Source organism: Trachemys scripta, chromosome 8, assembly GCF_013100865.1.
Source record: "Trachemys scripta elegans isolate TJP31775 chromosome 8, CAS_Tse_1.0, whole genome shotgun sequence".
Lineage (NCBI taxonomy): Eukaryota > Metazoa > Chordata > Testudines > Emydidae > Trachemys > Trachemys scripta.
In genome coordinates, this window is record NC_048305.1 from 69,642,652 (window position 1) to 69,664,504 (window position 21,853).

The 21,853-nt window shown below is 38.8% G+C and overlaps 1 protein-coding gene across 2 annotated transcripts in view; it reads left to right on the top strand.

The window, feature by feature from the left end:
- COL11A1 (collagen type XI alpha 1 chain) overlaps positions 1-21,853 on the top strand; it is a 240,885-nt gene that overhangs the window by 8,166 nt on the left and 210,866 nt on the right. For both annotated transcript variants that reach the window (XM_034778961.1, XM_034778960.1), the window contains exon 2: positions 12,891-13,058. In XM_034778961.1, coding sequence (XP_034634852.1) covers positions 12,891-13,058 — 168 coding nt within the window. The remainder of the gene's footprint in view (positions 1-12,890; positions 13,059-21,853) is intronic.

The window sequence follows — 21,853 nt, forward strand, 5'->3', positions numbered from 1 at the left end:
CACCCTTATATGGCAAATGCCTGTACTAGTACATGCATTTTGAACTGTACCCTAAATGCCAACAGACTCAGAGTCTGTTCAACCAGAGAGGGACGTGAATCGAAAAGTCAAGGACTTTCCATTGAAAATGCTCTACCTCTAGCTAACCATATCAAAATTGAGAGCTGTTAGTAAATGCTCCCCCATTGATTAACTAGTTATTGGCTACTTAGGGTCTGTCCTGTTATTGAAGGTCAGTTTTAGCTATTAAACTAAACTGTTTGCTAAATGTTTACAGAATTAGAGATCAGGCTGATAATATAATCTTTGAGAAGTAATGCAAAAAGAAGAACTGCTTAAAACAGAGCTTGAAAAATGGTAGCCAAAATAAACCTGTATAAAAGCTTTCATACAATGGGCATTTCAGTTTTTCTTCTGCCCCCCACATTTCTCTCTTTTTCTGGACTGCACTGTACAGACCCAGAGCATGGGCAGCGACAATTCAAGTTACCCTGTTCTCCCCTACCAATGTGTCTCATTAATCACTATGAGAGAAAGGATAGTTTAGACTCCAGGCCCATTCAATCTTTGGCCTTTCTGAGAAGATGATCAAAACTGGTGCCAGATAAAACCTTTTGTAATAGTAGTTTTTATTATTTGGATATGTGCCCAATAGGAGCTGGCCTAGGGCCATTAGCTTACTTCATAGATAATATTACAATCTAATGGCAGTGTCCTAAGCACCTAAAACCTTGGACGGGTGCTGAAAAACAGAGGCCAAGATTTTAGAAAACTAGGACCCTAAATTTAGGCTCTTATGTCTTTAAGTAATAGTTTTCAGAGTAGCAGCCGTGTTAGTCTGTATCCGCAAAAAGAAGAACAGGAGTACTTGTGGCACCTTAGAGACTAACAAATTTATTAGAGCATAAGCTTTCGTGGACTACAGCCCAAGTCCACGAAAGCTTATGCTCTAATAAATTTGTTAGTCTCTAAGGTGCCACAAGTACTTCTGTTCTTTTTTAAGTAATAGTGTGATTTTAAAAAGTACTGAGCACTCAGCACCTCATATTTAGAAACCTAAATATGTACCTAAGTGTCTAATTTTAGGCACCCATTTCTGAAAGTCTTGGCCATAAATAATAAATACCTGAAGACTTTTCATCAATATTCACTGGGTATGGATGTTTTTAAACTCTTAGAATCTCACTGCTGAATGGTAGCTAGCCTTTTAATAGGGTTAAAAATCAAATAAAACAAGAGTAAACTTAAAAAAACCTAAATTTAGGAATGAAGAAAGATTAGTAAGTCCACCCTCTGAGTTCTGGTTTGTAATGAAGTTTTGAGATAATTCCAACAAAACGGTTTGCCGACATAATGTAACTGTATTTACTAAGGAACAATACAAAGTAAAAAACAAACAAAAAACATTTCAGAAGCTAATATTATTGGGCCAAATTAATCTCTTGTGTACTCCAGGGACAAATCTGGGCTACTGTATTTAGTGGCTCCAACTCTTACACTCTATTTAGGATGGGGCATTTCTAATGAATTGGTACTTAAACATTGATTGTGAGGACATTATTGATGAATAACTGCAAAATCAAGAGGAAAATCAATATCTGTCCAATATAGTTCATTCTGTATGAAAGAGAAAAAAGTTCAACAAACTGCAAAAATATATTGGACAACTCAGTGTACAGCTTCCTGTCTCTCCTTTTTCTTTTTTCTTTTTGTATCTATGTAAAGTAATTGAATCCTGGTAAAATTGTTTATTGTCATTTATTAATACATCTATTTAAAAGGTGGAAGCCTTATACATAATTTAGGTGACGAGGGTCTAGTACTTTTCCCCAAATGGGGAGTATATTGTCTGATTCTCTCACAGAACTGAAGAGAACAGAGCTAAAGATTTACCAGCCCAAAAACTAATTGCTAAGAGGATTTCAACACCTATATTTTATTAGGCACTTGAGCAAAAAGATACATTTTTAATCTAAGTATAGTCAGGTTCAGGCTCGGTGAGATTTCTGATGAGAATGAATTCCCGATCCAGAGGGCTGCCACTACAATTATCTTATTGTCAGAGATCCCTTCCTTCTATATGCAGCTGAGGTGATATGGGATAACGAAAGAGGTAATCTTCAACATAACTCTATCCTAGAGCATTATAATGCTCAGTCACTAGCACTTTTAATTGAATCTGAAAATGCAGCGAAGGGGCAGATTACAATGTGCTGAAATTAGTTTGCCCTACCTAAAATGTGGATAACCAAATTCTTCACAAGCTAAAGCTTTTAAGTGGTCTTTGGTTGTGGCAAGATCCACGTGTGTGTGTGTGGGCGGGGGGGAATCAACATGATGGGACTTCACAAGTGAGAAGAACAATTGCCCATCATAGGCTTCTGGGATGTCTCTTAAAGGAATGATCAAAGCCAATGAAAAGGAATTTTGTCCCAGCCACAGGATCCTCAGTCAAGAAAGCAACACTTCCTCAATCAAGTGCATTGAGGGCTACTGATGGATTTAATAGGATTAGTATGGATATTTGACCTCAGTCCATTGCCTTGAGTCACTGTTGACCATGAAGACTATCTGTCCAAATCCAGGTCTGAAACACAATTGACTAAGAGCCAGATTATTGGAGAATATCCACTGGTGATGGAGTTGTCTTATAACCAGCTTCTCAATGACCATCCCCAGGAAGGTGGAGTGGGGTTAGGTACTGGTTGGTAACTGACAAGCCTGTTAAAGTGAAGAAAGGTGTTTTTGAGCAGGGATCAGACCACAGCACTTTGAAGATTTACTCTTCCTCAAATAATAATTCCCAACAGTGAAGTGCCCAGGTATTCTATATTGTCTTTCTCTAGACAGGAGTAGCAAGGGTCTGAGCTTGGATCAATCTCTTGTTTTGCAGCAAAAGCAGACAAAGATATTGTGTCCAAGATATTGTGTAGGTAGTTGATATGAATGTTAAAAAATGGGTTGAGGTGATAAGTGGTTTATTTACCTAGTTGTAAAGGATGTGATATACACATATTAACTATCAAAGGGGTAGCCATGTTAGTCTGAATCTGTAAAAGCAGCAAAGAGTGCTGTGGCACCTTATAGATTAACAGATGTATTGGAGCATGAGCTTTCGTGGGTGAATACTCACTTCTTCAGATGCATGTCCACAGGACTCTTTGCTGCTTTTACACATATTAACTGCTCAGAATGATTGGGCCAGAACCTCAGCTAGTATAAAACAGTGCAGCTCCATTAGCCAACTGAGGATCAATCCCATTGGTATGTATATGTACATGGTCCACTAAGGATGACACATTACACTTACTTTAGTTATTACTGATAGCTTGAGTCAAGCAAATCTTATTCAGTTGTTATGGTGACATGATTTTATCTCTCTCTAAGTATTATAGTGGAACCCAAGAATGTGACTGTCAGGGTTTTTCTTACGCTTTGTAGTAAAAATCCATTTTAGGTTGAAAGTCAACAGACCCTTGGCCCAAATATTATTGTTTTAAACTGATTAAAAATAGTTTTCCAACTTTCATGTAAAGCACAGAAGCTATTACTCAAAAATGTGTAATTATTTAATGGGAAAAGCTACTGATCATTGGACATGGAACTTTTTACCTCTAGCTTACCACTTTGAATACAGCCCAGGTTGGTAGGCAAGGATGGATGGCATAGATTTGATAAGTTCTGTGAAATTTTTGGAAGTCTCATATCACAAAACTACCACCTTAACTAGCACTAGTTGTACCATTTTTGCCACCGCAACAGAGGGACCAAATACCGAATAGGCATAGAGACTGAAAACCTTTCATCCTTGGAAACTTTTCTGTTGCCTCTGCTACAGTTGTTCAGTGACTAGAAAGAAGATTCCAGTCTCCACCATTGTAAATCCAGAAATTTTCTTGACCACTAAGTTACTAAAATAAAATTAGTCTTAAAGCATGGTTATAGTCAGATACTATCACCTTCTTAACTCAAAATATCTGCCCCTTTGTAAATCCAAAGTAATATCTGCATACGTTAGAGAATAAAATACATTTGTGTTACCTTTTAGTCCTTCCGAAAATACACAACCATGGGAGGGTTAATTAGGTTTTCTTATAGTTTTAGAATCTTAATGATGGCTGCTTATGCATGAACTAGACAGTCCGTCTTTCTGATCCCAGATTGAGTTTGCAGAAATCACAGTTAGAGATAACATTCTTGTAAACCGAGAATATTTAATATAGCACCACTCAAAGGTAATAGCCATCTCTTCTTGCCTTTAACTTGAAAAAAATCCAGAAATTCCATAAAGCACACCAAACTTCAACAGTGTAAATTCTCATGACTTTGTTACAACCACTCCCCTTTTTGGTTGTTTTTTGTCTAACTTAGTGCTCTATGTTCACCTACAGGGAGCATTCCCACAAGGGGCATGGAGTTTCATTGGTTTAAACTAACCAAGTATGCCTCAGATGCTCCTGTCAGACAGGCTGTGGGGATTTCCTTCTCCTTTTCCAGTCTATGAATGTGAAGCTCCAGATCCCTTGGAGGATCAGCTAGAGGCACAAGCCATCTGGTTGGAGGAATTGAGCTTCTTTATTGCTGCATGGCTCCCCCAGCACTCTGACACCCCTTTGACAGCATGATTCCTGTATTGGCCCTGCCCTGGCACCTCCTACACATGGAGTTTCCTCAGTGAGGAGGGGAAAACCACACACATTAACCGAGACTGTAGGCCACATATTGGGGCAGAAGGAGGTGGGGGAAAATAGGTTTCTCTCATATTTGTGTGTAAGGCGCTGTGTATATTTATGGCACTATAAAATACTAAATATGAAGACCCATGGTCTGCTGCCATTACCAACAATGAGTAGTACATAACTCCTAGAATAGTCCCACTGAAATCAATGGTACTGCTTGCAGAATAAGATACTATGCAACATGAATAGAGGTATTGGAATCTTGCTCCAAAGGAGTAATTATAATAATACAGGCCAGATTCTTAACCCCATACACATGTTGTGTAGAAGTTAATGGAGGGCAAGATACTATTCTCTGTGAGTAAGGGGATCAGAGTCTGCTCCAAAGATGGAATCCTATCGTCATTTTTACAAAGTCACTTTTCAAAGTATAAATGCCCTTTATTTTTTTAAATGAAATTATACGGGTTATTAATCCATAAGAAGTAGTAGGGCACTGTGCATTTTTAAAAAATCATTGTATCTGTGGGAAATCTAGTGCTGGAAGTGGTGACCAAAAAACCACCCCTTCCTATCTCTTTTCCCCCAAAAGGGCTAGATTCACCTGTACACTCCATGTACTTTGTGCTGCTCTGGCAATGTAAAATTGTTGGAAACCAAATTTAAGTGGCCGGTTAATTTGAGTTTATGTCTCATTTGTCTCACCAGAGTGGTGCAGAAAAGTCAGATGGTACTGGTGACTCTGGCCCAAAATATAAATAGAAACATAATGTAATTTTTCCAGGAATTGAAAATTTATCATAGAAAACTATTTCTGTGAAGGCTGAAAAAGTGACAGCATGATAAAATGGCCAAGTCACTGGCTGTGAATTAACATCCACTAAAGGGTACTTTAATTCAAGGGACAATTGTATTTCATATAAAATAAAAGTTTTGTTCCATATATGTTTTATTACATCCTTTAAATTTCTCTTTGCCCTAAATGTGCTGCAGTGTTAATGACCCTTTAATAAGATCACTCTGCTTTAAATTCAGAGGGTTGTGTGAGTATCTGGCTATACCGAAAGAAAGACAGGAGATATTTGACATGGGTTTAATCATGCTGCAACTTTATTATTAGATGTCTGGGACTACCCGGCAGATAAAAGCGTACAGTGAAGGTAACCCCATGTTTTCCATAATTACCCGGGGGCTTTTACCAGCCCCCCTTCTTTTTTTCATTCAAGTCCCTCCAGCAAATTTATTGCTCCGACCTTACCATACCTCGGAGGCTTCCGTCAGCTCCTCCTCTTTTCCATCCAGGTCACTCCAGCAAATCCATTGTGGGACCTTACCATCCCCCCCTCATAGAAGGGATAAGGTGGGCTATAAGAATGGGGGGGGGTTGACTCCCTGCTGTACCAATCATAGGAGTCCCCAACCGCCCCCCATTCATTCCTTTAACAAACACCTCTTTTAAAGTCCTTTTCCAAGCCATTTATCCGGTCACTGTATACCTTTCCTATGGAGTACCTGCACTGGACATCCGCCACAAGGAGGTGCCCCCCTGTCCCCCAACCCAGTTGGGTTCCCAGACATCTTTTACTACCCCTTCTTCTAAATTGGCCAAAACAAATGGGTTCCCAGGTTTTACGGGGGAACCCCATACTCCTTGAATAATTTGGTGCCCCAGAGTGACCAAATTGCTGAGCCTCTTAAGACCCCAAGAGATTTGGCCACTCCCCTGTTAGAACCTGCCGAGCCTCGTCCACCCAGTTGGCGCTCCACGGCTCTCAGCCAGACCATGCGTGAATGCACGTCTGACAACACAGATCTGCATCAAGTACCTTCTTGTTCTGGGCAGTAATTGAACTCCTTTACACATTCCCAAATAGTGTTCTCTAATGTGTGCCACATCATGCCAGTGACTGCTGACGGGCCCCTCAGCACACAGCAGTGGCATGAGCTGGCCCAATAACATGCTTCTCCTTCCACGTCAACACAGTATTGTCCCATCCTGGACCTCGGTTGCCAACCCTTAAGGCCACTAGGATGTCTGCCTATTCACATAAGCAAAACAATCCTGTGCCCACTGACCGACACCACCTCGTCCATGGTTGGTCTGCCCCCATCTGGAATGGAATGACAGCACATTAACGGTGACTGACCACCCGCGGTTGCTCCATGTAAAAGGAAGGCTCCAGGCCCAGGGCTGCACCTTTTAAACCCCTCCATTCCTAGGGGATGAGTCAGCGACCACACTATCCCTTTTGCAGCAGTTTTCATTTTTCTCTCCCCCTCCAAGCCATAAAGCACCGTTCCCTTTTTTTGGTCATCCAGTCAAACACCCCTCTGCTTAAAGGTGCAGGACAATCACTCTTAATCAAGAGCATCTCCAGCAGTAATCCAGATGCCATTTCAGCAGCCATCTTGAATACAAATGGTAAAATCTTCCTCAATATTTAAAGTCTCTGGGCCTGATTCTGATCTCACACCAGTTTTTTGCTGGTGTAACTCCACTGACTTCTAGTTGTTACTGGTTTACGTTTGTGTAACCTCCCCACACAAAAAAATCTTCAATGGAGTTACGCTAACAGAGAAGTTGATCTTTTATTCCTACTCAGAATACGGTTCTGCACATTCAGTTGTTCCTCAAAGCTGTTAATATTTTTATATTTGTACCATTCTGGTTCATTTTACTCCATGGTTTTTGTTTAGTCCAGTGTGCAACAAGCCTAAAAAGCAGTGGAAGATAACAAAGTGTGCCCTAAATGCTACATTCAGTATGGAATACTGTGGACCAAATCCTGCTCTCAGTTACACCACTGTAAATCTAAATACCTTCACTAACTGAATGGAGTTACTTCAGACTTACTCTGGTAACTAAGAGTAGAATTTGCCCCTGTAAATTTAAATCTGTCAGATACAGAGGTGTTTGTGCTCTAAAGACACTATGTCATTAAGGTTCTTGTGCTTTAGCCTAGGATATTGGGCACCTAGTCTCCAGCTAACTAGTCAAAACTTCCAAACAAACTGAAAAAAGCTGATGGATGGAAGATAGACAGAAACATATGACCCTTGCTCACATACTGAGATTGTTTTTAAGGAGAGTAAAATGATTGTCAAAAACTATCAATACACCCGTAAGGAATTTAAACAATACAGTCCTCCATGTCCTCTCAGCAAATCCAACAATATGAAACTTTTCTCTCATTATTCCTGCATAACATCCATTAACATCCATGGAAGTTACACTTCTGGAGAGAATAAGTCCCTTTGTGCCAAATCCTACCCCCTTGAATGGTACAGAGGTGCTGCAGAACTCTGCATTATGATATTTAGTGGGAAGCAGAATCTCTTTGGCTAGGTTCTCCATTGTCTGGTAACCAGCACAATGGAAACTTGTTTTTTCCATTGTGATCTGGGCCTCAGGAGGGCAGGATTTGCCTCTTAAGATCTAAAGCTGTGTTTTAATAGGACATCCTTGGGTTTAGATCTTTCTGCATGTGATTGCTTAGTCCATGTAGGGTCCGATTGAAGCCATTGGGACTCCTTGTGGCTGTAAGGCATTGTGTGAGCAGCTCCATTTGCAAGGTCAGGGACTTGTACAGGTTTGTACTTATTTTGCCAGTTTACCACAGCAACCATAGAACCAAATTTTCAGATGTGGTATTTAAATTTTGCATGCTCAATTATAGTTTTTTCAAAGAGGCCCAGGCACCCATTTTGTGCATCTGAACAGTGATCTGTGCATGCATTTTTAATGGTTTGGTATTTTCTTACAGTCCCATCCCCAGACACCAAATCAGAAGCCATGTACTACCTGGATGCAATAGTGTAATATGACATAATATTTATTTGCATTTTTCTTTAGCTTTTTTTGTCCTAGGAGAAGTAAACAGACAAGGGTGAATTTCAAATACACTCCATTGCTAGTGAAAACCTTGTCTCATTTCAATGCCAGCTGGAGAAATTGTACCAGAAGAGTACCACCCAGAGTCAGACTGAGCAAGAGTCCCTTTAAGGAAGCTTTTGTGAGAGGGTCTATCACAGGCTGATATCTACTGAAGCAATGGAATGTCCTGCAAAATTAAGATCAGTTAAATCTGAAAAACATAGAAACTTGGAGGGTCCTTAGTATCTCAGGCTTCCTCATACAGGCAAGTGTTGAATGATATCAGCCAGGTCCAGATTAACCAATGTGCATTTGGGGCACTTGCATAGGGCCCCACTTCAGGGAGGCTCTCAACAACCGGGGAAAAACCCAAATCAATAAGCTGAGTGCCACTGCGCCCCCGTGAGCCATGTAGTAATGCTACTCACTCAGATTTGGCCCCGCCATCCCACTATTATGATGGAGGGGTGGCCGGGCCAAACCAGAGCAGAACTGTAGCACTGTGACCCCGGTGTGCCTGGTTAAAACTTCATTCACTCAAATTTGGCCTCTTCTCCATCATGACAGAAGTGTCAGAGCCAAATCTGAGTGAGTGGTGCTGCAGGGTGGCTATGGGCCCACACGTCTACCATAACCTCTGAACTATCAGACCACTTACCACACCACCCTATCCTTCACCCAGAAAATCTGATGTCCGATCTTGCCCTCCTCCCCCCAGGCAAGGGATATTTCCCTGTAGGCTGAATACCTCTGTTCTAGAGAGTGAAAAGGGGGGGCAGTACATTGAAGTTTTGTCTAGGGCGGCAATTGTTTTGTACATCACAAACTGTGACTAGTTTAAGGAAGGTACCCCTACACCCCTCAGCAATTTCCATAGTGCACAGGGTCCCAAAATTCATTATAAAGAGATTTCCTCCTGCAGATTCCTAGGCCCAGATGAATAAGGCACTACGTTTTATACATTTCTTTGTAGGTTTACCAGGGAACTTCCTTTTCTCATTTTGGATTACCATTTCTTTTAAAGTTTAATAATCAGGTGCTTTTGTATTTTCTGTTATGCCAGGCAAAGTGGTGGTCACCCCAACATATGTCATAAAACAGATAAGGTTAATTTGTTACTCATGGTCAACTTTTATTTAGCAAAACAGCTATATCTTTATTGCAGATGGCCAAATTATTTGTTTTGAGTAAGTTTCCCTATTTGCAAATTGTTGTGAACAAGCTTGCTATGTTTGCTATCCAAATTATTTGACTAACAGTTTGTGGAAATAAATTTCATCTTCTGGGCTGTTTGGAAAGTATTCAGTTTTGACTATCTGCTGTTTGTGGTGTGTGAGCCATCACCTATATCACCTGATATCGCTCTGCTCCCCGACTGACACTTTTTAAGCAGCAGAACAACAAACGATGAATGCTCTTTTTTTGTGTCTTGCTGACATTCCAATTCAGCTATTCAATAAACAGCCATTACCCAAACAGTAATGAAAAAGAAGTCTGTAGAATTGTCTGCAAACAGCAAAAGGGGCACAAAACTAGTTGAACTAAGCAGCCATTTGGAATTTGAATGATATTCATATTTATTGATTCTACAGTATTTTAACAGCTCTAATCATTATGTACATTACAAAAAACACCAATCAGTTATTGAAGAAACAGTTTGGCCAACCCTTTTATGGTCGTAGAAGTGCATTGGCATGTCTCCCATATGAGTAATGGGACAGTTCAGTGAATATATATCATGTTCATTGAAATTAATAAGAATGATTTTATAAGGCATAAGCCAAGGTTTACAAAGGTAAAGCTGGTATTTTTAGATTTTGTGCAATGATTTTGATTATTTAATGTTGAAACTTAGCTTTTCAGAATGTTTAAATTTAGTTTTAGGAAAATGTAGAATAGATATCTTTTATTTGTAGCAGGTGTACATTTAGGGATTCTTTCAGGATGTATTAACTTGTGATAAACATTCAATATTGTATTTATTTTTGATAATGTAATTTTGATGGAGGAGGAAAATATCAGAGGTTGAATTATTTAAAGTAAGTGTAGCAGAAGCTCACTGGTATTTTTTTCTGAAAACGTATCTCCAGATGGAAGGAGCCATATACTTTGTCATCTCATTATGGAAATCTTGGAACGTTTTTACTTTAGAAAGTCCAGAGTTGGAATTTTACAGAGTTAGATTTAACCACACACTTGACTGCTTTTGATTATCTAGCTTCATGCTGGCAGTGCAATTGGCTGAATAGAATGAACTATTTTAGTTTTAAATGCACTCACACGTGTTACTGATAGAATGATTTATGAAATGCTGAGCTGAAGCAAAATGAGAACTGAAGACAACACTGGCTATGGCTGAGCAAACTGAGGAAAAATGTTCACAAACATTTCAGTGATTCTAACTAGAATTTTAGTTTTACTGTATTTTCAACCTTTCTATTTTCTGTTGGTGAACATTCATTCAAATAAATGAATATTCACAAGCATTGAATTTCAGGCCCACACTTGATATTTGGGGACTCATGAAATGAATAGTCAATAGAGAATACATGCATTACTACTGCCTGTTCACAGTTCATGAACAGGAGAAAGAAGGGATATATTCACCAAATACATTTGTGTTGAGAATTTGCTCAACTTTAACAGTGGAAGTAATTTAATTTAGTTTTAAAAGCTTGCCTTTACAGAAAGTGGTTAGAATTTTGCCTGCTTAGAGACTGCAGAATTGGGCCCAATGGAAAACGAGCAGTTAAATTATGTTTTTCTCTATATATTATATGTAAAATGAAGAGTACCAGCTTGACATCCCTATTTCTCCCCCGAAGCAGTACAGCATGGGCAATGTGATGTAAGCTGCCTCACCCAATTTCCACATTCATTCTGTAGGGCCTCTTTTGAGGGGAAAGTAATTCTGTCTCCATGCCATTCAATCCTTGGCATCCCTGCAACAGTAACCAAGGATGCCAAAGAGTGCAAATTGTGAGTGTTTTTGTTATGTGGACACTTATTTACCAGGGCCTGGAGTGAGAATTTAAAATTATTTCACATCAGCCAGCAGCCACAGGCCACCAGCAATCTTGATTGGATTGTTTTAGATTATTTAGAATGTCAGACCTCTGGGACAGGGACAACGCCCGGGATCCTCTTTTTCTCCGTGTTTGTACAGTGCCTAGCATAATGGGGCCTGGGTTCATGACTACGGCTCCTAGGCACTACCACAATAATAATGTGAACCATTGTCCTAGAAACAACAGGCTCTATTTACTCCTTTTCTGAGCTACCCGGTATGACTTCGACATATTTTACAATATCACAACATATTTTACAATATTTTACACCATAATCCTGTTATGCCTAAAATAAAATCTGCTTGTATTCATAGATCAATGACACATTGGTGCCTGAGCAACAGTTACTGTATACATAAGAATGAATATAAGGTGGCATGGCAAGCTGTTCAGAGCAGGAGATGATTCTTCATGCCTGTGTGGAGATTAAACATCTTTGTGGTGTTCATTATTGTAAGGCTCAATAGTGAACATAATCCTGCTCCTTTAAGTGCCAAACCATTACAACAGGGCTACCTACAGTGAAAATCCCAAATAAAGATCTGAAGTGTGGTTTCGTCCAATCAAATTCTAGAAAAAAGAGAGCCCCAACCAGCTAACTTTCCCCAGCCCTCTTTCTAGAAATCATTCCTCCTTGACTCTTGCAGCCTAACTGCACCCCCAACTCCCCAAAGAACATCCCACTTCTAGTGTGTTCAGCAGGGTGGAGGGTGAATTAATTAATCCCCCACAATTGCTCCAGCTCTGTAAAATTCCTGTAATGCTTCTTTTAGCTAGATGGGGAGACAATTAGCCCTTTCCCTACCAACCTCTGGAGAAGGGTGCTGTACCCTCAGTCACATGTAGTCAGAATGTATATTTGTATTAGGGGTCAAAAAAGATTATGTTTGGGAGCTAAGTGTTGGTACAATATATGAAATTCTTGTTAAGTCATTTCCAGTTATCAGAATTCATGTGTTAAAGGAATCTGTGTTGTAAGCACTAATTTCCAAATTATTTATGAAATAGTAAATCTCAATTAGCAAGTGACCTGTAAAAAAACTCTGATCTTAACTAACTTACACTGGATATGATGGGCTCCTAGATATTTGATGAGAGAATGACCCTGTTAAAATAATACTCTAATGTAAGAGTAGCCTGCAATAACACAAAATATGATCTAGCCACTCTGATGACTAGACACCTGCATATAGCAATAAAATTCATTTCCTTTTTGAAATGTTGCAGTATGAATAATTCTTTTTGTTGTTATTTTTGCTACTTTTTCAGCTGAACCAGTTGATGTGCTAAAAGCATTAGAATTTCACAAATCACCAGAAGGAATATCAAGAACAACAGGATTTTGCACAAACAGAAGAGATTCAAAAGGATCAGATGTTGCTTACAGAGTTTCAAAACATGCGCAAGTCAGTGCCCCAACAAAGCAACTGTACCCAGGTGAGTCTATCAGAAAGTCAGCTTCCTGGTGTGTTTTCTTATTGTCCCAGACATGCAGAAAGATAGACAATATACAAGGGATGTGGTTTAATTTGGCCACTACTATATTATTTATCTCATCTCGGAACTAACCTACAGTAATTCGTACATGCTAATCAGGCATGAGAGTGGGCTCAGCTCAGAGGGGCAGGGTTTATATACTCTCCTCTAGGTGTGCAGAGGTCAATGGCCTACCTGAGTGTCATCAGCTCCGGGTGATACCTTACACTCTTCTTGACCACCTGCAGGGCCGGCTCCAGGCGCCAGCGCAGGAAGCAGGTGCTTAGGGGTGGCACGTCCAGGTCTTTGGTGGCAATTTGGTGGTGGGTACCTCAGTCCCTCTCAGAGGGAAGGACCGGCCGCTGAATTGCCGTCGAAGAATGAAGCGGCGGCGGTAGAGCTGCTGCCGAAGTGTCGCTGATCGCGGCTTTATCTTTTTTTTTTTCTTTGCTGCTTGGGGCGGCAAAAAAACTGGAGACAGCCCTGGCCACTTGCTTCCAGTTCCTGAGGGGGGAGACCCTTAAAGCAGCCAGTACCTTTCCCCCCCATCAATCCAAAGGAAGCTCCCCCACCATGAGATTGCATGATCTGTGCTTCCTGATGTGTTTTCTTATTGTCTGTGTTTTTCTGCTAGTTGCAGCACAGCACAGAGCCCATTCCTATTAACTAGTGTAGCATCATGAGATGTCCCTGCTTTTCATTCATGTACAAATGCAGGAAGCAGCCAATCAAATGGACAGACAGAGTGTTTTTAAAAAATTACATACCAAATATTTAGGGCCTGATTCTTCTCGGACCAGTTTTATGTTAGTGTGACTCCATTAACTGCAATGGATCTACTTTGGATTTACACTGGTGTAAGAGATCAGTGAATCAGGCCATCAAATGCCATACATAGAGAAATACTGCTTGATATTAAATAAAACTGTAATAATTCTTTTTTCATTGCCTTTGTGAAGATCAGTCTCACAAAACACCTATTGACTTAAATGAGAATTTTGTTGGAGTAAGAACTGCAAGACATATTGTTAACTAGTCACTAAACTTGTCTCAGTGTATAAAGTGTCTCACCATATGAACTCTCTCAGCTTCTGTGTTAGGAAGTCACTGCTTAATCCGGAACATTTACAAAAGACAACTATTGGATCCAGTTATTTTAAGAGGCAATAGTTACACTTAGTAGCAGGCATAGGAGAACAAGTTTGTACTGCAACCAGAAAAGAAGCACTGAAAAAATGAAAACGTTTCTTGTGAGATTTCTACCCTCAAATTTTCAGAATCAAGAGGTTTAGCTAGAGATTGAAATAAGCATCTGAACTTTTGAGTGTTTACCTGAATTGAATATTTCACCAATTAATAGACAGAATGATTAACATTTAACAAAGATTCTAGATTAAATTAACTGTATGGTTTAACATATTGGTGAATTCAGGCTACAATTACAATTGTCATATTACAGCAACAGTAATTACAAAAATAGTGGCATGGTAACATATTTACATGTGCATAGAAAGGAAGGGAAATGGACCAAACAGCACAATAAAACAAATGTTGCTTCTTTGTTTAAGTGACAAACCTCTGAGGTGGGATGATAACTGACATGTACTGGCTAGAAGGAAAATATATGACTGGCTGTGTTCCTAGACTAAAAGGCCAATTCTTCCATTGCTATGACTTCATACTTTGCATTGATGGTAATGGGAGCAACATGAGTATTGCTGACAGAACAGACCTAAGTAATTTTATCTGGTTTTCTCATCATTCTATCAGAGGGAATTTTATGAATATTTGATGATAGATCCATAAGGTGGACGGCATTGAGAAGTTTCTTACTTCTGTGCCAGGAATGGTCTATTTTAAAAGCTACTTCTGGGAGTTATATTGCAGTGGTAAAAATGCAGATTGTGGTTGGTTGTTGCAAAATCATTCCCAGAAGTATCATCTGGTTGACATTATGTAAGGGTATCTTGATATTTTGGGGACTACACATGGTTAGTTGTGGGTAACAGGTAATGTGACTCCATCCCATCTCTGATTTCTCTGACATGAAATAAGCACATTATGTAAAAAGTTTCTTTGGATTTTTATTTTGAGGGGGGGAACACAATTTCATTCCATGATTTTGCTTCCACTCTTTACACTTGATTGAAAGTGTTGCAGTTTATTAAACATATATATATCAACTTTCAATCTTCATGCCATGACATAAAAGCAGATTTTGAGTGGGTTTGCTTGTGAGCACACCCATTATATATGGGCAAGGAAAATATTTTTGTTTTGCCTATTAAAAGAGTGATGATGTGGTCAACATCTGGGATTTTTAGAGATCCTCAAGTATTTATTATCTGGAAAGCAATAATAATACATCAATATGTTCTCAGAGCAATAGAGACATGTAGAAGAGAAACTGCTATCAGACCTTTCATGTGTATCTTGCATCATCATTTAAAGAATTAGTTCATCTCTTTTTATTTCAAGGGGGGGGGGAAATGAAAGGAAATTTAGAAAAAAATATATTTAGGGCAGATTCTTCCACATTTCCTTATGTTAGACTGTATCTCCTCAGCTGGTATAAAATGACAGAGCTTCACTGAAGGCAATGGAGCTATCCAGCTGAGGATATAGTTCATTGAGCATAATCAATGGGATTATGAGCATAATAAATTGCTACTCCACACAAGTAGGGGTGACAGTATCTTGACTAATAAGCCTAAAAAAAAGTTTCAAAACTCTTCAGTTATTTTATTAAAGTACTACAGCTGCACCATGGAGTTAAAGCTAACATTTTAATCAGTCCCTTTTTATTGTTAGTATTACAGTGACAATATGATCCAAAAATGTCTTGTGCAGAAATGAAATGGGTAGGAACTACTAGCAGAGCAACACTGTTAATGAACCTTCAAATACAGTGGGCTGGTGACTGAAAACTCATGGAAGGACATTGGATCATTGGCCTTTAAGAGCCATTAGCACAGAATAGGCATTCTTTGCCAAAGCAAGGCCTCAGAGTCCAGACATTCCTTTGGGGGAAAAGTTCCTGTGTTAACTTGCACTTATTTTATGAATGACACTGTAGACTAACTATTAGATTTGGCAGCTACAGTAGTAACTGCTCATTTTGTTCATGAATGCCAGAGTAAATATGTTCATTATGTTGTTTGTTGGCACGTAAATTTAAATTGCCTTTGGCAGCCTCAATTTAGGTGCTTTTCTTTCTAACCTTTGCAGGATTTCTGGATTAGAACTAGGATGGAGCACTCAGTTTCACCCTGCTGTTCCACCTCTTGAACTCCCCTTTCTGGGGCATGCAAGGGGAAATTGTCAGTTAAAGAGAGAGGGAAAAAACTGGCTTAAAATGCATAATCTATTTGGAAAAACACCATGCTTCCCACTTTTTGAATAAAGAACCCAGAAGAAAACATTTATAAGAGTCCAGTAGGCAGTACTTAATGAACTGAGCCCTAAAACAACTTATGGACACAACACTATGTTTGTAAAGCATTTGGAGTGGATGGCATGCCATTGACTTTAAAAGGGGTGAGGATTTCCTCATAGTTGTTTATTTTGTCTTGGGATGTGGTGTAATGAATGCTTTGTGTGAAAATGAATGTGCCTGGACCACCATCTAACCACTTACCATAGAAAGATCTACTATGATTTTCACTCCATTTACTATAATTTTCTTCCTGTCCATAGTTCTTGTGAGCAATGCCACGGCAGATACAGAAAGCACTGATTATGTGTCAATGTGATACCCTTTCTAGTGTGTGGCATTTTTGAGATGGCATTCTAGGAATTATGTCAGTGTTTCATTCTGTCATGACTGGTTGGGGGTATGCACGGTATTTGAAGGTACTTGTAGGCTGCGTCCCACTGCTGGGTGGGAGAACCCCTCTATAAGACCCACTGTTCCTGAGCCCCCCAATCCCAATGATTAGTCTCATAGAGCGTAGTCAACTTGCTACCTTTGTCCAGGGAAGGGAAGGGAAGGGAAGGGAAGTGAGCTCGCTCATTCTGGGATCTTTGGAAAACATCCAGTATGTCTGGAATTCCCTTACTATGACAAAAAAGGAAAAATTCCTTCAGTGTTTTTTTTCAGAGAGCATGTGCAAATACCGCTGTGCATTATGTGGCATGTTAGCCCAGAGAATTTTGTTAAATTTTCAGAAGCAGGGTGCCCAGTGGGTGTGTATATATTTATAATATAATAATAGGGGAAAGACAAAAAAAAAAGATGTTAAACAGGACTAAGAAGTGAGCAAACCAATAGCCAACATTTTAGTGAAGCCAAAGTACATGTTGCAGTGTCCTCTTATCCACTATCATAGCTGATCTCTAGGTTTGGATATCTTTTTAGCTACTGTGAGACACTGAGACAAACAGCTAAATATTGAAGTTCACTGCATGACCTTGGAGGAGTCATTTAATGTCTCTGTGCCTCAGCTCACCCATTTGTAAATATCAGTGTAATAATATTTACCTGCCTCACAGGAGGGTATTGAAGCTTCATTACATAATGTTTGTAGACTGCTTTGAACTCACAAGTTGAACTATATTATACAATTAATATCATATAAGATATTATATTCTTGTACGGTCTTATTACCTCATGTTATTTTTTTTACATTTTCAAGGAATGACAACACAACAGAAGATAATGATTTTCCTAATCATTGTATTGTTGCCATTGTTAAAACTTACACAGTCCATTCTTACTGTTTAAATCAAATTGCCCAAGAAATCTCAAAGTAATCAAGAAAGTTTGATAACTATTTCAGCTAAGCCTGTAAGCGTGATACTTTGTCATAAATAAGAAATGCTTGATTCACATTCTTAATTTGATTATGTTGATACTGGGTTCCCCTCTGAAGCAATTTGCTTATCATTCACAATTTTGGTGCAAGACTAAACACATGGTTATATCATATCATAGTACAGAATACACAAAACTCACTGAACTGAGGCAAACAATGCTACTCATTTTTGTGACTTTCCTCAAAAAGCTTCCACAGTTTGTTTTTTCCACAGTGCCTTATCTGATTGAAAAGCACATGCTCAGACTAGATGAATTAGTGCCACCTGCCTTAAGCATTTTCAACATCTCTTTCAGATTAACAGTTCAGACAAGGCAGGTGTTCAGGTCCTTTCAAGTTATCTGTTTGGCCTCCTTTCATCCCAATCATTTGTTCTTTCTTTCCTTTTGCTGTCATCTATTCAATCTAATATTAAAAGATATGCTATATAGTGTCATTTCATATATAGTTGTCAAACTAACAACTTTGCTTTAAAAGATCCGATCCAAAGCCCACAGAAATCAACATAAAATTTCATATTAACTTCAATGGATCTAGTCCATTAAGAATAAGATCCCAAATCAAGCCCCAAATCTTCATAGATTCCCATTATATTCTGAAAATCTTTTATTAACAAAGTTAAAATATGATAAATATAAAGCACACAAAGCACTATTAGTGCAGACAGTATAATAAATGTAACACTAAGCATTCCCTTAGTGGTAATATAGTGGTGGGAATTCTTTTCCCAACAGTGAAAGGAATACCATATGATAAAAAAGCAATCATCAACTCTGTCTATAAGACTGTACTTATTCTTTTGTAGTATTATTAGTACTATTAATATTACTGCTATTTAAAAAAGGCAAACATCTAGACTTAATGCAAGTGATAAGTCTGAGAATCCAAGCAACCAGAAATTTCAGTTGGCAACATCTCTCTCATGACATTAACTTGGCCAGATTGCACATTTTGTATGTTTTATTGTTTACACTGATAAACTACAATATTTTAAGGTTGATGTTTAACAAGAAAAGCAAGACTAGTAAATACTAAATGCATGCAGTGTAATTAAATTTTGAATTTGTGCCAGAGTTTTGTTGTTGGGGTTTTTTTTTGGGTGGGAGGAGGGAAAAAGGCACATTTAATTTATCGAGGAGGCAGGGGCCTGGAAGAAAAAATGGACAGAAATCCAGAGCTATTTGGCTTGGAGAGATGAACCTAGCCACCCTTAACTATGTTCACCTGAACCTGCTGTCCTTACCTCTGCCATCCTTATTTGAAAGTCCATTTGAAAGCTGAATAAACCACTTGAAACACTTAAGGACACTGACAGGCTTGAATGGTTTAAAACTACTTTTAACTATTAAAGAAATTTAATCTTCTTAAGCTTGCTACATCTGTAGGTAGTTTAAGCAGTTTAAACAACTTTAAATCCTTAGAGCAGCTAATGCCGTTTAAGACCTCTAAAGATTTAGAGCTGCTTAAACTATCTGGCAGCTGCAGTTTAGATTGTTTGAAAGCGTACTGCATCAGAGTGCCCCCAAATGATAAACCCATTCTGATTTTGAATAAATCTTTAAAAAAAATAATCAGCTCCACCTTTACAAAATGCCAACTTAGAGTTCAGTGTTCTAACTTTTAAAACTTCTGAACTGATTTTCTTAAAAACTGTTCTTGATTTTTTAATTAAAAAAAAAAAAAGACTTGTTGAGATCTACAAAGAAAGCCAGTTTTTAAGTTTCTATCTAATGGCAAAATTCTTATCAGAACATATAAGAAAAGAAATATTGTTCATGCTCAGAAATGGCTAAAGCATTTTAATTAGATTTTATTTTTTTTTAAATTACCTATGGGCTGAAAACAAAAAATTCAGCTAAAAAGGAATTAGAGAAAGTTAAGAGCAAGTGAAAAGTGAAGGTTAGAGTAGAAGACGGAATACAACGCTAGCTATGGCATGTGCTACAACTATTATTGCAAGTTATACAGAGCTTTATTGCTTCCCTATGATGGAGGTAAACATTCTTATATATATTCAGGGAATTATAGACTGCAATACAGAAAGGTTAAGAGCCATATTCTGCCCACAGTTATATCCCCTGCAGTTGAAGTGAATGGTTCAATGAATATAGCCTAATTTGCTCAAAGTTGAACAAAGCAGTGATAGAGATAGTAAAATAACTCAGGAATTCTGAGTACCAACAACATCCTCTAACTACAGGAACAATATTCCCTCCTTTTAATTCTTGAAAGCACATTTTCTGAGTGAGTTATTGAAATATATAGGTCATGTGCTTAATCAAAGAGGATGGAATTCACACAGTAAAGTGATCTTCTTACCTGAAAAACACCATTTCAGGAAAATAAACCAGACTATTTTAATAACTTATATGGATTTTCAAGCTGCAGTTTATACTTAATAGAAGAAAAAAATTGCATTACATGCAACAAATTTTCTCTCTGCAATCAAGAAATCCTTAAAGTAACCTGCAAATTAAAATCTAATATAAATGCCACATTGTTTTATATTGTTTTAAGAAACAATACTTGTTTCTAATATGCAATCATATAATATAATATGCAAGGCCCTTCATATAACTCTTTACAGATTTGAGTTATCACTCTGAGGGTTTTTTATACAAAACAAAATGTTCATCTCATAGTCTCATTAATATTACACACAGGAGCATCTTATTTTCTAAATTATTTAGGGTACCTGTCTTTGTACCTGTCTTTTTAAAATCTGATATACAACCAATTTACTGGCCTGCTCTCCATGCTTGTTGTGCCTCTGGCTGAGATGAAGTAAAGTGCATTCTGCTTTTTAATTCAATAAATAATTTAATTCAGATTTACCTCAAGACAAATCTACTAAGTTTCTTACACAATTCAACATTTTTCTGTATTTTTTCCTCAATGTTTGTGTTTTAATTTTATTTCATTTTTCAGGTATCATTAAACCTCTCAAATAAATCTTAAAAGCTTTCCTGTCATATTTGAGATGACTGAGTCTATGTTAAGACCTTTAAAAATATTAATATTTATAAATTTTGGATTATTAACATAAGTGGGCTTTACCAGAACTGGAATGTTCCTGGAACACCTGTTCTAATACTATAACATCAAAACTGGGGAAAAAATCCTTGGAGTCAACTAACTCACAAATGCCTACCTTTGAATTTATTGCCACACCTTTTAATTTAGGGTAGACATGGACCAAGGAGGCAGTATTTGGAGTAGGTTTAACCTAGGCTTCATATTCTATGGCACTGAAATAAGGCAATTGTTCATGCAAGACAAAGTTATGGATGTGAGGGGCAGGGCTCAGCAGCCCTGGGGATCCCTTTTGGTTTATGTCTTAGGGTACGTCTTCACTACCCGCCGTATTGGCGGGTAGCAATCGATTTATCTGGGATCGATATATCGTGTCTCGTTAAGACGCGATATATCGATCCCCGAATGCGCTCACCGTCGACTCTGGAACTCCACCAGAGCGAGCGGCGGTAGCGCAGTTGACGGGGGAGCCGCGGCCGTCGATCCCGCGCCATGTGGACCCCAGGTAATTCGATCCAAGATACTTCGACTTCAGCTACGCTATTCACGTAGCTGAAGTTGCGTATCTTGGATCGATCCCTCCCCCAGTGTAGACCAGCCCTTATATTCCTAAAGGTCATGCTTCAGGGCTTCAGCCAGTCATCTGTAGGGGGTCAGGAAAGGATTCCCCACGTCCAGTGTATGCTGTTTTTGTCTCCTTCCTCTGAAGGATCAGAGATGGCTATGTCTGGAGATGTAACACTGGATGAGGTGGGCTGGTGCTCTGAGGTGGCACTGCACAGTCTCTCTCTCTCTCTCACACACACACACATGCTTAGCTTGCTAGTTCTTGGTCATGTGCTTAGGGTCTAACTGATAATATGTGAGGTCGGAAAGGAATCCCTTCCCTCCCCCCCCCCCACCCCCCCC